The sequence below is a fragment of the Sapajus apella genome, unplaced genomic scaffold, assembly GCF_009761245.1.
Source record: "Sapajus apella isolate SASKATOON/1434 unplaced genomic scaffold, GSC_monkey_1.0 scaffold1, whole genome shotgun sequence".
NCBI lineage: Eukaryota > Metazoa > Chordata > Mammalia > Primates > Cebidae > Sapajus > Sapajus apella.
This window is the reverse complement of record NW_022436941.1, coordinates 9,356,375-9,373,223: the sequence shown is the minus strand read 5'-3', so window position 1 is coordinate 9,373,223 and position 16,849 is coordinate 9,356,375. Positions and strand designations below refer to the sequence as shown.

General features: G+C 35.2%; 1 protein-coding gene across 13 annotated transcripts in view; it reads right to left on the bottom strand.

Moving 5' to 3' along the window:
- RAPGEF6 (Rap guanine nucleotide exchange factor 6) overlaps positions 1–16,849 on the bottom strand; it is a 234,567-nt gene that overhangs the window by 30,796 nt on the left and 186,922 nt on the right. For all 13 annotated transcript variants that reach the window (XM_032299185.1, XM_032241306.1, XM_032300644.1 and 10 more), the window contains 4 exons: positions 15,878–16,118; positions 13,349–13,732; positions 7,962–8,173; positions 1,440–1,563 (listed from right to left, as the gene is read on the bottom strand). In XM_032299185.1, coding sequence (XP_032155076.1) covers positions 1,440–1,563; positions 7,962–8,173; positions 13,349–13,732; positions 15,878–16,118 — 961 coding nt within the window. The remainder of the gene's footprint in view (positions 1–1,439; positions 1,564–7,961; positions 8,174–13,348; positions 13,733–15,877; positions 16,119–16,849) is intronic.

The window sequence follows — 16,849 nt, the reverse complement described above, 5'->3', positions numbered from 1 at the left end:
CCCCCCCTTCCTTCCATACTTTGCAGATCTCTAAACCAAAGAAACCATCAAATCAACTACTTGCAAAAACAAAGACGCCTAGGCCTGGTGTGGTGGCTCAGCCTGTAATCCAGCGCTTTGGCAGGCTGAGGGGTAAACTGCTTGAGTCCAGGAGTTCGAGACCAGCCTGGGCAACATAGCGAAGCCCTGTCTCTACCAAAAAATAAACATAAAAAAGTTAGCTGGACTGGTGGCACGTATCTGTAGCCCCAGCTACTTGGGAGGCTGAGGTGGAAGAATCACCTGAACTCAGGAGGTTCAGTCTGCAGTGAGCCGAGATAGCGCCACTGCACTTCAGCCTGGGCATCTGGAGTAAGACCCTGTGTCTCAAAAACAAAAACCCTAAACAACAATTTAAACAAAACAAATTAAAAAACCCAGTGTACCACTGGTTCTATTGCGTTATGAAAGTTCCAACTCTGGTTTTTAAAGTATTGTGTTGGTGTAAAAGTAATTGCAATTTTTGTCATTAAAAGTAACGGCAAAAATCACAAATACTTTTGCACAAATCTAATCTCAAGTATTTTTTGTTTCCTTAGCACACTGTATTTTTTTAAGCCATAAAAATTGTGTCGGCCTCTGTAAATTATTTCATTTTTAATGTCCTTGTGAACAGAAGCTATACACATAGGCCAAAAAAGAAATCAGATCAAAAATTAAAACTACAATGTCTATTTACACCCTGAAAATTGTAAAAATTACTAGTAACAGCTTAACAACATACTTTGTTTCAACTTTACGTAAGCTGAGAAAGCCTTTGTTATTACATTAAAAATGAACCTTAAAAAGCGTTCTTAAAAGATCAGGTTAATACAGAACACAATAAAATTTTCATTTTTAGTAAAGATGAAATATGATTAAATTTGCACTTTGTAAATTCTGTTCATTTGTATGTAATAAAAACTTATATACAAATGAAACAGTATCATAATTTGAGAAAAGGAAAAATGGTTTAAAGGAATGAAGTATGAATTAAACAGAAATAGAACATTAAAAATATTCAGTAAAAATAAAATACATAGGCAGACTAATACTTTACAAATTAGGTTAGAAACAAGATGAAAACATGAAGATTATAAGCAGTTTTCTTGTATTTGTTTGCTGATGTTTTAAATAAAAGTAATACAGAACTATCCATATATAAATATTTGCAAATTATGTAAAAACTGCTCTAAGTTTCATTCAATTTCTTAATATGTAAAAAGAAAGGTAATACCACCTACCTGTTATGGTTATTATGATACATGAGTACATGAAATTGACATATGTAAAGTACTTTGTATAGTATGCAACAAATGGTAGAGTAATAAGTATGTATGATCAATAAATGATAAACTTTATTATTATGATGTCATCCTTGATGCCACTCTGCAACACTTTTACATATTTCAATGTCATACCTCTGTCGAAACATCATGGCTGGGTCCATGTTAGCAGAAGTCATTCGAACAACTTGGCGGATTTCCTTGGAAATCATTCTTAACTTCTCAAAGTTTACTAAACCATCTACTTTGGAGTCATTTCCTATAGAATGAAAATAAATTTTTAAGTTCAAAATTAAATTATGTACATAAAAGTAGCAAAAGTCAAGCTGGTATTCTTAAAGGGCACAAAGAAGGACCTTCTTTATCATAGTGCCAATTTTGTTTTTAAGAACTGATATACCCATAGATGGTTCAACCCTGCTCTTAGGGAGTGAGCTACTAGGAGATATTGTGTTCCATATAAAAGTAACAGTTATGAATAAAGTCAAGTGATAAACTGTGCACGGCCTCTAAAACCAGTTTCACGGGCTGGGGGCACAATGGCTCCCATCTGTAATCCCAGCACTTTGGAAGGCCAAGGAAGGAGGACTGCCTGAGCTCAGGAGTTTGAGGCTGCAGTGAGCCTTGAATGTGCCACTGCACTTCAACCTGGACAACAGAGTAACACCTCAACTCAAAAAAAACCCACGAAAACAAAACAAAACAAAAACCCAAACAAAGGACAACCTGACCGTTTACAGCACTGTCTTCTCACACTTGTCTATAACATAGCATCACACCATTTATCTCCCAGGGTAGACCCTGAGGTCTGTCAAAATCCAATGCCCTGAAGGCAAGACTGAGGAATATATGGTAAACAGTACCTATACACTGGACACAAGAATTGTTCAGGGTCTCAACACAAGTTGGAAACAAAATAATCATGATGAACACTCTCAAGTTACATAAACATATTTCAAGGAGCAGGTCACAAAAACATATTTGAAGCCTATAATATTTCCTTATAAAAAATGAGTGATAACAAAAGAGGCAATAAGACTACATAATTAGAACAATACTTCTGCTGAGACTGGAAAAGTTGGACAAAAGTAGAAGAAAAAATGCAGAGAAGCAAGTTTAGCATTTCCCAGTGCTTGCCCCTAGGTGTATCTGATTTCAGAAAAGGATAATGAGCTGAAAAACCAAGTACAGACACCCTGCCTTCTGAGACAAAAGGAAAAGCAACTAAAGTCCATGTAAACCTCCAATGTTTGGTTGGGATTCTGGGGGACTATATCCTGAGACCAAGGATAAACTGAATGTAGACCGGGATAAAAGTCTTTTGTTAAATTATGTCAAAATGGATTAATGTGATTTTGAAATTCTAGCACCTCTAACTGCCTGCCAGAAGCAAGCTTTAATCCTCTCTGGAGATACGGAACATCATTCAAAAAGTGAGATATTTCTGTAATCTCACTTTTCAATCATAACCAGACACATCAGGAGAAAACATAACATGACTAAAATGAAAGAGAAAAAAAGAAAACAGAGTAAGACTCAAATGGGACCCAGATTATGGAATTATTAGAGACAGACTTTAAAATAACTATGTTGAATATATTCAAAGATATGAAAAACAATGAGAACTTTGAAAAAAGAACATGAAGCCAAAAAAAGGAAGCTGTAAAAAAAAAACCAAAAAACTGGAATTATGATGTCAGTAATGAATTTAACAGAAGATGAGAGACATAGCCAAATGGAGAATAAAAGATACAATTACTAAGAATTTTCCAAAACTGATTAAAATATAAAACCATAGGTTTCGAGTTTCCTATAAACACCAATCAGAATAAGAAACAAAAAACAAAACCCCACACTTAAGTCATATTAAACAAAACTAGAAAAAAGTTAAGAAAAAACAAAATCATAATAGGCGGTATCAAATGCAGATTATGGTTAAAGCAACAGCAAATAAAAATGTAAGCTAACTTTTCAACATTAATAGTAGAAGGCACAGGGCAATGAAATCTCATTTCCAAGTATTCAAAGGTAGCTGCCAACTAAAAATCCTCTGAAAACGAAGTTAAAGGCATTTTCAGATAAACAAAAATTAAGAGATATTCATTACCAGCAAACCTGCACTTAAGGAGAATACTAAACAGTGTTCTATAAGGCAAAAAAACAATGCCCAGTGATATGGAAGCTCTGATATGCAAGAATGAATAAAAAATAGTAACAACAATAAAAGTAAATATACAGGCAAGGTTAAATAAATACTGGCTTTATTAAGCAACAATAGTATCTTGTGGGAGTTAAAAGCACAGTAACAACTGCATGAACATCAGGAGATTAGCAAATGGAATTTAAGTGGTCTAAGTTCCCTGCATTATCTGACACACAAAAAAGTACTAATAAATATTAAATGAATTAACAAATATGTATGGTATGACATCTAATTTAACACAGACCCATAACAAGGTCTGAAGTTGAGGCAGCAATTAAGAGCTTACCACCCAAAAAATGCCCAGGTCCAGACGGGTTCACAGCTGAATTCTACCAGACATACAAAGAGGAGCTGGTACCATTCCTCCTGAAACTATTCCAAACAATACAAACAGAGGGAATTCTTCCCAAATCATTTTATGAGACCAACATCATCCTGATTGCAAAACTCGGTAGAGACTCAACAAGAAAAGAAAACTTCAGGCCAATATCCATGATGAACATAGATGCAAAAATCTTCAATAAAATACTGTCAAGCTGATTGCCAACAGCACATCAAAAAACTTATCCACCATGATCAAGTAAACTTCATCCCGAGGATGCAAGGCTGGTTCAATATACGCAAGTCCATAAACGTAATTCGCCATATAAACAGAACCAAAGACAAAAACCACGTAATTATCTCAATTGATGCAGAGAAGGCCTTTGACAAAATTCAACAGCCCTTTATGCTAAAAACCCTCAATAAGCTAGGTATTGACGGAACGTATCTCAAAATAATAAAAGGTATTTACGACAAACCAACAGCCAATATCATACTGAATGGGCAAAAACTGGAAGCATTCCCCTTGAAATGTGGCACTAGACAAGGATGCCCTCTCTCACCACTCCTATTCAATATAGTCCTAGAAGTTCTAGCCAGAGCAATCAGGCAAGAAAAAGAAATAAAGGGCATTCAAATAGGAATGGAGGAAGTCAAATTGTCTCTATTTGCAGACGACATGATTGTATATCTAGAAGACCCCATTGTCTCAGCCCCAAATCTCCTGAAACTGATAAGCAACTTCAGCAAAGTCTCGGGATACAAAATCAATGTGCAAAAATCACATGCATTCCTATATACCAATAACAGACTTAAAGAGAGCCAAATCTAGAACAAACTTCCATTCAAAATTGCCACAAAGAGAATAAAATACCTAGGAATACAACTAACAAGGAACGTAAAGGACCTCTTCATTGAGAACTACAAGCCACTGCTCAATGAAATAAGAGAGGACACAAACAGATGGAGAAACATTCCATGTTCATGGTTAGGAAGAATCAATATCGTGAAAATGGCCATACTACCCAAAGTAATTTACAGATTCACTGCTATCCCCATCAAGCTACCAATGACCTTCTTCATAGAACTGGAAAAAACCACCTTCAACTTCATATGAAACCAAAAGAGAGCCTGCATAGCCAAGTCAATTCTAAGCAAAAAGAACAAAGCGGGAGGCATCACACTACTGGACTTCAAACTATACTACAAGGCTACAGTAATCAAAACAGCATGGTACTGGTACCAAAACAGACATATAGACCAATGGAACAGAACAGAGGTCTCAGAGGCAACACAACATATCTACAACCATCTGATCTTTGACAAACCAGACAAAAACAAGTAATGGGGAAAGGATTCCCTGTTTAATAAATGGTGTTGGGAAAACTGGCTAGCCATGTGCAGAAAGAAACTGGACCCCTTCCTGACACCTTACACTAAAATTAACTCCAGATGGATTAAAGACTTAAACATATAACCTAACACCATAAAAACCCTAGAAGAAAATCTAGGCAAAACCATTCAGGACATAGGTGTAGGCAAGGACTTCATGACCAAAACACCAAAAACATTGACAACAAAAGCCAAAATAGACAAATGGGACCTAATCAAACTCCACAGATTCTGCACGGCAAAAGAAACAGTCATTAGAGTGAATCGGCAACCAACAGAATGGGAGAAAATTTTTGCAGTGTACCCATGTGACAAAGGGCTGATATCCAGAATTTACAAAGAACTAAAACAGATTTATAAGAAAAAAACTAACAAGCCCATTCAAAAGTGGGCAAAGGATATGAACAGATACTTTACAAAAGACATCGTGAGGCCAACAAACATATGAAAAAATGCTCATCATCACTGGTCATCAGAGAAATGCAAATCAAAACAACATTGAGATACCATCTCACGCCAGTTAGAATGGAGATCATTAAAAAATCTGGAGACAACAGATGCTGGAGAGGATGTGGAGAAATAGGAACACTTTTACACTGTTGGTGGGAGTGTAAATTAGTTCAACCATTGTGGAAGACAGTGTGGCGATTCCTCAAGGACCTAGAAATAGAAATCCCATTTGACCCAGCAATTCCGTTACTGGGTATATATCCAAAGGATTATAAATCGTTCTACTATAAGGACACATGCACACGAATGTTCATTGCAGCACTGTTTACAATAGCAAAGACCTGGAACAAACCCAAATGCCCATCGACGATAGACTGGATAGGGAAAATGTGGCATATATACACTATGGAATATTATGCAGCCATCAAAAACGATGAGCTTGTGTCCTTTGTAGGGACATGGATGAACCTGGAAACCATCATTCTCAGCAAACTGACAGAAGAGCAGAAGATCAAACACCGCATGTTCTCACTCATAGGCGGGTGTTGAACAATGAGAACACATGGACACAGGGAGGGGAGCACTACACACTGGGGTCAGTTGAGGCGGAAATAGGGGAGGGACGGTGGGGGGTGGGGAGTTGGGGAGAAATGCCAGATGTAGGTGATGGGGAGGAAGGCAGCAAATCACACTGCCACGTGTGTACCTATGCAACAATCTTGCATGTTCTTCACATGTACCCCAAAACCTAAAATGCAATAAAATAAATGGGAAAAAATAAAGAAAAAAAAATAAAAATGGTAAAATAGTGTATAGTTACCAACTGATTACAATAGGAAAAATATCACACAAAAATCAATTCAGGTAGACTTTAGAAAATCCATATATGGTAAAACATCAATGAATCAGGGATATGATTATTTTTGTCAATTAAAAAATAGAGTCAAAAGGCAAGTTATATCATTTAGGATATAAAAAGAAATCTTAGAAATATAGGATAAACAAAAAAGACTACTTATTTAAAAAACAGGCAAGAAATCAGAACAAGTAATTGACAAAAGAAAACATCACACACACACACACACACACCCTCTCTTTAGTAATCAGAGAAATGCAAATTATAACCACACTAAGATACAATTACAGGCTTATTGCAACACATGAAAATAAAAAGACAATTTATCAGTTTTTGGTGAAGATGAAAAATGTGAGAATTCTAACATTGCCAGTGCCTAACTTTAGCAGATAACAAGCTGTTTTCTAAAGTTGATTATATGAATATCAAGATTCATAAATTCTACCATGAATGTAATACAGTAATAGCACATAAAAATGCATGTGCACTAAAAGATACACATGCATGTGTAAGAGCAGCATTATTCACAATAGGTCAATAGGGGAAATAACCAAATACCCATCAAAAGAATGAATGACTCCATATGTATTCCATTCATATAATGGAAAGCTAAATAGTTTTGAAAATGAAGTACACCTACACTCAAAAACATGGAAGTGACCAGATGCTATGGCTCATGCCTATAATCTCAGGAGGATCACTTGAGTCCAAAAGTTTGAGACCTGAGAGACAAGGTGAGACCTCATCTCTATAAAAAGAATTAAAAAATCAACTGGGCATGGTTGCATACCCTTGTAGTCCCAGCTACTTGGAAGGCTGGGCTGAGGTGCGAGGATCACTTGAACCCAGGAGGTTAAAGCTTCAGTGAGTGGTGATCGTGCCACTGTACTCCAGCCTGGGCAACACAGTGAGATCCTGTTTCAAGAAACAAACCCAAACCAAATCATAAAAACAAACATACTCTGTAATTCTATTTACATAAAGTTCAAGAACAGCTGAAACTACAGCACTAGAAATCAGGATAGTTGTTAACCCTGGGGAAGAAAATAAAGGTGGTAATTGAAAAGGGGCATGAACAAAGCTTCTGGGGTGCTGGCAATGTTTAATTTTTTGAGTGTTTGTTTTGTCATAATTCATTAGCTGTTCATTTGTTTTGGGTACTTTTCTGTCTGTGTAAGTAAGTTGAAAGAAAAAATCTTACTAAACAAAACAAATATGATTGAACAGTCACAGTCTGATGTTAGTGTGTTAAGTTTATGTTTGAATGTACACAGTAAACAATTTTGCCCTTGTCTCAACAGCGTAGCTTTTGGATTTGCTTTATTCAACTGTTTAAAACTTTAGTGATATAATTAGGTTGGAGTATATAATAAATCGCAATTCTGTAGAATTCACTGAAGGTAAACATGCCCATTTTCAAATAATGTTTACATACCCTCATGTAGAAATGTCATATCTTTCTTGACAACAGGGAAGAGTGGAATAATTGGAGGCTGCATACTTTGACTACTAAGAATATTTCTATACTTTGCCATGTTTCTAGATGGATCAAAAATGTCTTGTAGATCTTGAAGATGTTTCTCATATTTGCTTGGTAACTTTTCCCAAGTACCTCTGAGTCGCGCTACAGATGCCAGGTTCAAGCCACTGCCAAAGATGAGAATAAAAACATTAAAAAGAAACTTGGGGGAGGGGGTGGACTCTGGTCAGTATATATACCATTTTCTCTAAAAAAACGAAAAAATAAGCAGGGACATATTTTAACACATTGAAATAAACAGAGAAACACTATAAAAAATAAGTCAGAGAGACTTCTTGATCTTAAAACAAGAACTTATTTCAGAGGAACTATAATACTTGCCTATAGTTGTATACCTACATAACACTTAATTTTATAGTTTCATTTGAGTGACAGAATTAATAATTCTACAAAACGGACATTTAACTTAAAATTTTTTCAAGCATCACAATGTTGCTTGTTCTACTTAGAAATAACTTTATGGAGACATTACCTATTTGAAGGCGGCTTAAGTAATGCTGAGAACAACTGTTAAATAATAGGCTAATTCTGAGTCTTAGGAAGCCGTTTTTCTCTGCGATTTTGTTCACTCACATCCCTGATTCCAATAAATCCATATTCCTAGGTTCTAATCCTGTTCACTAAGCCTTCAGATATTCAACAACTCCTTTCCACAGGATTTTAAATAGGCTCAGATATTCCCTAACCTGAAAACATAATTCATGCCAATTAGGCTGTAAGTCTTTATTAATCCTTTACCTCTACAGTACCATCACAGAGGTAGGTTGCCAAATGCCTCAATTTTCTTACCAGTAAATCCTTTGTTTCTCAGCCATCTGACTTTTACCCACACCACTGTGTGTAAAACGTTCTCCTAATTTCTGACTTTAAGGCATTGTTAGGTATCACTGTTCCTTTTTGCTTCTCAGAAATCACTCCAAACCACTATAAGAAGGATAAGTAACCAGTACAAATTTTATATCCACTGAAACTAAAAGATATCAAACTCCTAAACACACTAGAAAGGTTGCCAAAAATATCCGAGGTCAAGCAGGAGTAAGCAAAGCTGATGAAAAATAATGTCTGTAGCTGAATTTATCAACGAAAGCTGACAGAACAGTTCTCCAAACCAGAACCCTTTCCGCCCTGAGGGTAAAAATACCAATACTTTATTTATTTGAGACAGAGTCTTGCTCTGTTGCCCAGGCTGGAGTGCAGTGGTGTGATATCAGCTCACTACTACCTCCACCTCTGAGGTTCAAGCAATTCTTGTGCATCAGCCCCCTGAGTAGCTGAGGTTACAGAAATTATAGGTGTGTGCCATAATGCCTGGTTAATTTTTATATTTTTAGCAGAGATGGGTTTCACCATGTTGGCCAGGCTGATTTTAAACTCCTGAGCCCAAGCAATCCACCTGTCTCAGCCTCCCAAAGTGCTGAGGTTACAGGCATGAGCCACCATGCCCAGTCAACAATCCTTTATTTGGTATAGCACACAGTGATAGACTTTGGCACAAATCTGTTTAATAAGGCAGGAGAGAAGAGAGAAACTCTGAGTTGTAAGCTGCCCTAATTCTGCCACAATTTCCATTTACTAAGAAAAAGTAAAGGATAAAACAATTCACATAAGAGGCTAACTCCTGGTACTGTGGAATACTGTTGCACAGATCCACTTATATGCAGATTTTTTTTTTTTTTTTTTTTTTACAATAAATTCAGTCATCCCTCCGTATCTGAGTGTTCCACATTTAAAATCAAATGTGGATCAAAAATACAGTATCCTTGGATGTGAAACCTGCTAATACAGAGGGGTGACTTTTTGTATCTGCAAGTTCCTCCGGGTCAACTGCAGGACTTGAGTATGTGAGGATTTTGCTAACTGTGGGAAGCCATGGAGCTCTGACCCACAGATACTGAGGGACGATGGTATCATTAGATATGAAGCACCAGCAGATGAAAATAGACAAAACAGAGAAATAGCTATTAATAAATGTAATGAGAGATGTAAAGTTATGATTTATCAAAGAAAATCAGATTAACTTAAAACTCCCAAAATATTAACTGAAAATTATTAGAAACATGAAGAATGTAGTAAGGTGTTAGGTACAACATTGATATTCATAAGCATTAGAATACTTAGGCAGAAACAGAAAACACAAGGATCCCATTCACAACAGTAACAAAAAACATTAAACATTCAAACAAACGTTCAAGATTTATACGAACACTGCTATAAACTTGATATGGTTTGGCTCTGTGTCCCCACCCAAATCTCATGTGGAACTGTAATTCCCACATGTCAGGGGAAGGACACAGTGGGAGGTGACTGGATCATGGAGGCAGATTTCCCCTACACTGTTCTCACGATAATCAGTGAGTTCTCATGAAATCTGATGGTTTAAAAGTGTGGCACTTTCCCCCTCGCTCGCTCACTCTGCTGCCATATAAGACATGCAGTGTTTGCCCTTCCCCTTCCAACACTGATAGTAACTTTCCTGAGGCCTCCCCAGCCATGGGGAACTGTGAGTCAATTAAACCTCTTTTCTTTATAAATTACACAGTCTCAGGTATTTCTTTATAGCAATGTGAAAATAGACTAATAAAAAGACTCCACAGAGTAAATAAAACTGAAACAAATGGAATAAGTGTTCTTGGATGGCAAGAGTCATTGTTACAAAGCTATCAAATGTCCACTAAATTAATCTAAATATTTAATGTAATCTCAATGAAAACATCAACAAATCTTTTTAAAACTACAAAAATTAATTCTAAAGTTGATATGAGACAAATAAACATGCTAGAAATAGCTAAAGAAAAGCATGAAAAGAGTATTGAGGGGTCTGACTAGCGCTATCGGACCTTAAAACCTGCTCTACCACTTTAGCAATTAAAACAGTAAATGAACAGACAAATCAACGAAGCAAAGAGTGCAGATATAAACCCAAATTATGCTTTAGATTTCAGTACATAATAGATGGCATCACATATTTTAGAAAAAAAAGATGGATTAATAACATTGGTTGAAGAAATCATTTGGAATAAAGGAAGATCTATTTCCCTATCTCACTGTTTACATAAAAATGAATTCAAGATTAATAAAAAATGTTATTTAGGGTGTTCTAAGAGCTTTCAATATATTAATTCATTAAATACTCTTAATAACCCTATGATGTAGGAACTACCAGGATTTCCCATTTGACAAATGAGGAAACTCGGTTCACATAGTAAGCGTCAACAATGAATTCAAACCTAGGCAATTCTTTGTTCTTAACTAAACACAAAATGCAGAAACTGCAGGAGAAAGAAAAATGATACACCTACATAAAAACAAAAAAAATTCTACATGGCAAAAGCAACACCACAGACTGTTTCAAATAGCCAAACGCTGAAAATTTAGAAATACCCATAATGTGCACTCCACAATACAAAGGAGTACTCTGTAATTGTTAAAATAAAGTGAGACAACTTTATAAGTACCAATTTTAAATAATCTCCAAGATAAATCAAACAAAATAAGTCAAGGCGGTTTTAAATATATATTTTATATGCTCTCTCTACGCATAGAGTATTTCTTGAATGAAAAAAGGTAACACTATCTCTGGGGAGAGGAATTTGGGTGGACCAGGGACTGACTGGGAGGAAGAGTTACTTTATGCTGTGTACTCTTTTACGTCTTGAAAGTTTTTTCAATGTACATGCGATGTCTATTCAAAAAGTTATAATTATTTTATAATTAACAAGTTACTAATTCTAGCCACAAATGAATGATTCACCTTTGCTATCTCTGCTGAAAAGTTAATAAGTTCTTTATATTCTTTGCTCTACCTGAATATGAAATACAAGAATACAAAGCAATTATCTTAAAAAGAATAAAAAAGAGAAACAATTGTAAAAAAGAGAAACAAAGCAATTATCTTTACACGAGCTATGAAAATGTGCAGAACAAATATTCTTTGTAATAAAACAAACTTCTCAACCAAACAAAACCTCTTAACCAAATCTCAGCCCTTTCCTATGCCTTGCTTCTTTGGGCTACTGTCCATCGTATCTTCTCTCAAATCACTCTCTTTCATTGGCTTTAATGACACTATCATAACTGTGCTACTCTATTTCTTGTAATGATCCTTCGTCCCTTTGGCTAGACTCTTTTTCTTCTTTACCCTGACACTGAGAGGGCTACTAAGTAGATTTCTACCACTTTCTTTCTGTACCCTTTTTATACAGAGATTTATTCTCTCAGTGTTGATCAATTTTCTTCATAGTGGACTCTAAAACTGAGCCCATAATTCTCCAATTCTTTACCTGATGTTTCCCTTACATATAGGTTCAATTTCTAGCCTTCCAAGTGTTTATCAGCGGCATCTTTATTCCCTGATGTAAGTGGCGCAATTCCTGCATTTTACAGATAAGAAAACATATCTTCAGTTTTCCACTGACACTGCTACCCTATGGGAGAGGCAGGATTCAAATACAGGTGCAGCTGATTCTAAAGATCACTCTCATAATCTCTACTTCACTTGCAGCCACTGGTTAATTTAGTAAAGGAGCATCCTATTACCATGCAAAGTCATGATTAAAGAGTCCCTATAAATAATTCTCTTTTTAATCTTACATGAGGAGTAGAAACAAATCATTATAAATTCTGTGGGGGATGTGTATCGATAGGATTAGTTCAAGTGGAATTATGCTGCTCTGAGCTTATGAATTTCAAAGCATTTTTGTAATTCTAATGGCCTAGCTTGGTTGAGTAACACCACATCCAGTGATACCTCATGTAGCGCCTGGCAAACAGGAAGAGGTTACCAAATGGTTATTATTATTATCGATGTTGTTATTTTAAAAATAGCAACCTTAGGTCAAAGTACTGATACCATACTGTGATTTTTCAGTGTTAAATCATAGTGAGTCAGGTACCTTAAAAAGCACAGTACAGAAATCTAATGATAAAGACCAGCCACTGGGCACGTATCTGAAAAGGGTGCAGGACTGGGGGTAAGAGGGAAGAAAGAAAAATTGGAAGGCAATCACCCACTTTCATTTACAACAAAGAAGTAAAAGAGATCGATGTAATGTCACGATCTCCCGGGCCATGACCAATAAAAAGAAGTAAAAGAAAGATGGAAGAAACAAAAATAGAAAAAGCCAATACCACCAGAATGGATAATATATTAAATCTAACAATACTTCAAGAAAGGCATATTAATTGAATGTTTCTTTTCATAGGCATTTAATACCTTAGCAGAAAATCAGCTTCATATAATGACAAAACTGTACAGACATTTGTACCTATTTGTATCAACTTACCTTATTATTGCAAACATGGAATTGAAGTTCTTACATTCTCGACAATGAAGAGCAATTTTAATAAAATGCTTAATAATCTTCATTCGTTTGAGTTGATTTGCTTCAGTTAAAATTTCTGAGGCAACCCAGAATGTCTCTTGGTTTACAATGTCCTCAAACCTCTTCAAGTGACTATTTCCTGTTTTGGAATTTAACTTAAAAAGGTCATCGATGTACTCAGTTGGCTCAATATTACGAAACAAATCAAAGTCCCTCATTGACAGCTGGGTGGCCACCTCAATGGTACTGAGCTGCAGCATGGATAGCTGGCTTTCCTTAACTAGTTCTTGAGCATCTTCATCTGAACATAAGGTTTCTGTTTCCATATTATTTTTTAAATAATACCTAAATTTAAAAAAATTAAATGTAATCATAAATAGGATTAAATAAGAGCACTTTTCCTTTTTTGATGTAAAATATTTTACTATTACTTTTAGCCAAAAATATTTATTTACAGATAAAATGAAAAATTAACATTTTAAATGAGATTTTTGAGAAGTCTGTCTCTTATTCCACCAACTGACATCTGTTAAAGAGTAAAAATAATGTTGTTATGTCATAAACTTGATCATTTTATGAAGCTATTTAGTATCTGTCAAATATTATTTTAGGTACTTGTCTTGCCCTCATAAAGCTTTTATTTTACTATTTTATCTGACAGATAGTTGGTACTATGCAAATATTTGTTTATGGACAGCATGAATTCTAATTAAGGCAAAATAAATTCGTGAATCAAGAAGGTTAAAAACCTCTATTCAGAAGTTGCTGCACTCATTTCCCTTTAAATTTCCAATTGAAGCAAGAAGAATAAAATCTACAAAAAAGGGAGAAACACTTCCACTAATGGTTTCTCCCTTGTTAAATACAAAACCTCATTCCAAAAGGTGGCAGTGATTAGCAACCATACATTAAGACCTCTATTTTGCTTTCTTCTCTTTAGATCATTAATTCTATGGCACTTAAAAGCTAAAAGACAGGAAATATCTTGTACAGGGATGTTACTAAGGAAAAGAGATAATGTATCACAAGCTTTATACTTCATTTTTTCTAATAATCCAACTTGATTTAAGCCTCAGTTTATGTCCATCTATCCACTATTTTTTACTGTCAAGAAACTACTTTTTCTGCCTTTAGACTGTTCATATGCCTAAGACAATGCATTAATAATACTGCTGAAACTCATTATGCTATATGTAATAACGTTTAACATTATCAAGTATGGTATACTTAGTAACTCATTTAATCCCTACAACATTCCCATGAGGTAGATTCTATTATTATTATCCTCACTTTATGGATGAGGAAATTCAGGCAGAGAAGGTATATAATTTGTGTTAAGGTCACACAACTAGAGCTGGGATCTGAATGTGGGCAGTCTGAATCCAGGGTCTATGTTCTTAACCACTAAGTACAGCCAGCAAAACAGTTAACTCATTTTCATTTCACAGCAACCATGGCATGCAGTCGCTGTAAGCTTTCCAAGGATCTTGTTCTATATATGACGCTGGGTTACCAAAAAGATTATTCTCAGAGTGGCTGGGCATAGGGGCTCATGCCTATAATCCCAGTACTTTGGGAGGTCAAGGCAGGCGGATCACTTGGGGTCATGAGTTTGAAACCAGTCTGGCCAATATGGTGAAACCCCGTCTCTACTAAAAATACAAAAATTAGCTGGGCATGGTGGCATGTGCCTGTAGTCCCAGCTACTCAGGATGCTGAGGCAGGAGAACTGCTTGAACCCCAGGAGGTGAAGGTTGCAGTGAGCCAAGATTGCGCCACTGCACTCTAACCTGGGTGACAGACTCCATCTCCAAAAAAAGGATTATTCTTAGAGAAAATTACCAGAGTAAGGAAGAGAGGTACTACAGAAATAATCTAGTTTATTAAATAATTTTCAGAATACATTTTAAAATTTAAAAAAATTTCCTGCATATTCATAAAAGGAAAACTACTTAGAAAAACCATGGCTTCTTTTGCCAAAGTACATGCTGGCCATATTAAAAACAAATTCGTAAATCAGTAGATACAGATATTCAGATATATATAAAGATTTTAGAAAAAGAACCGTGAAAACCATGGCTTATTTTGCCAAAGTACATACTGGCCATATTAAAAACAAATTTATAAATTAGTAGATACAGATATTCAGATATATATGAAGATTTGTATCACTCAGTTTCCTCCTCTACAAAAAACAGGAATTAGAGTATATCAATGGTTCTAAGACTTTATTTTAGCAGGAATAACAAGGTATTTTATCAAGGTATCTTCTTCCACGGGTTACCTTGGGGTGGCCTTTACAAATGTTCCTTAAGATTCCATTTACATAATTATGAAGACAAAAAAGCTTGGAAAATAAAGAAACCCTATTTTAATTCTAGAGTGAATTTAGCAACACTAAAACATGTTTCTACTTACAATATCTGTTTTAACAGGGAATCTTCAAAAGCACATCTACAAATAAGCACATCCACTAATAAGCTTATTCACCTTCCGTTGAGTTGAATTCTATCAGCTAATTTGGAGAACTGATCTGGAAGTCTTCTCTGTTTTATGACACCCTCAGGAGTAACAGAAACTTCACAGAGAGAATATGTGTCAGATGCACCGGTCAAACCAAATTCATGAACAGCATGACAAACCACTTCTTTAGCTGTAGTGTCTTTACTGATGATAATGTAGCAACTTTGCTGATCCGCTTTGAAAACTCTTATAACTTGATCAGGAATATCTACATAAATAGAAAGATATGCCTTGTTATTTTTTTAAAAATTACTTTTAAACTCTTCAAAAGGCAATTATGAACACAATGATCCCTCTAAACACCAAAATATATATTTCTATTTCACAATATTAACAGAAGACACTGTTACATTTATTGATAAATATATCCAAATTTTTTTTTGGATGACAAAACATGGATAGAAAAACCCAAAGACAAAACTTGGGATCATACTGTAAATATGATTGGGAAGCGACAATTTTTTTCACTTAATATCTTATAAACATTTTAATGTCATTATATATTCTTCTAAGAAATTATTTTTAATGAAGACATAGTATTCCATAATGTGTTATTTTATATATTTCAATTATCCAAACTCCCAATGACATTTAGATTGCTTACCACTTTCTATTATTATAAATGACATTATGATATGCCTGTTATTCCCTGTCAAAAGTAAATAAGCTTCTGCAGGCAATCTAATTATTTCCTCAGTGAAAATTCTCAAAAAGAGAATTGCTGAGTTAGAAGGCATGCATCTTTTAAGGTTTTTGAAGTATACTGCCAAATTTTTCTCCAGAGAGGTTATAATATTTTATAATCCTAGAGTGTAAGAGAACAAATTTGGTCACATCCTTATCAAAATTGTGTAGTAATGTTTTGCTTTCCCATTTCATAAGCCCTATTTTTTCCCTCCCTCCAGATATAATGTCATTATTTTTCACTTCTTTGGTTAC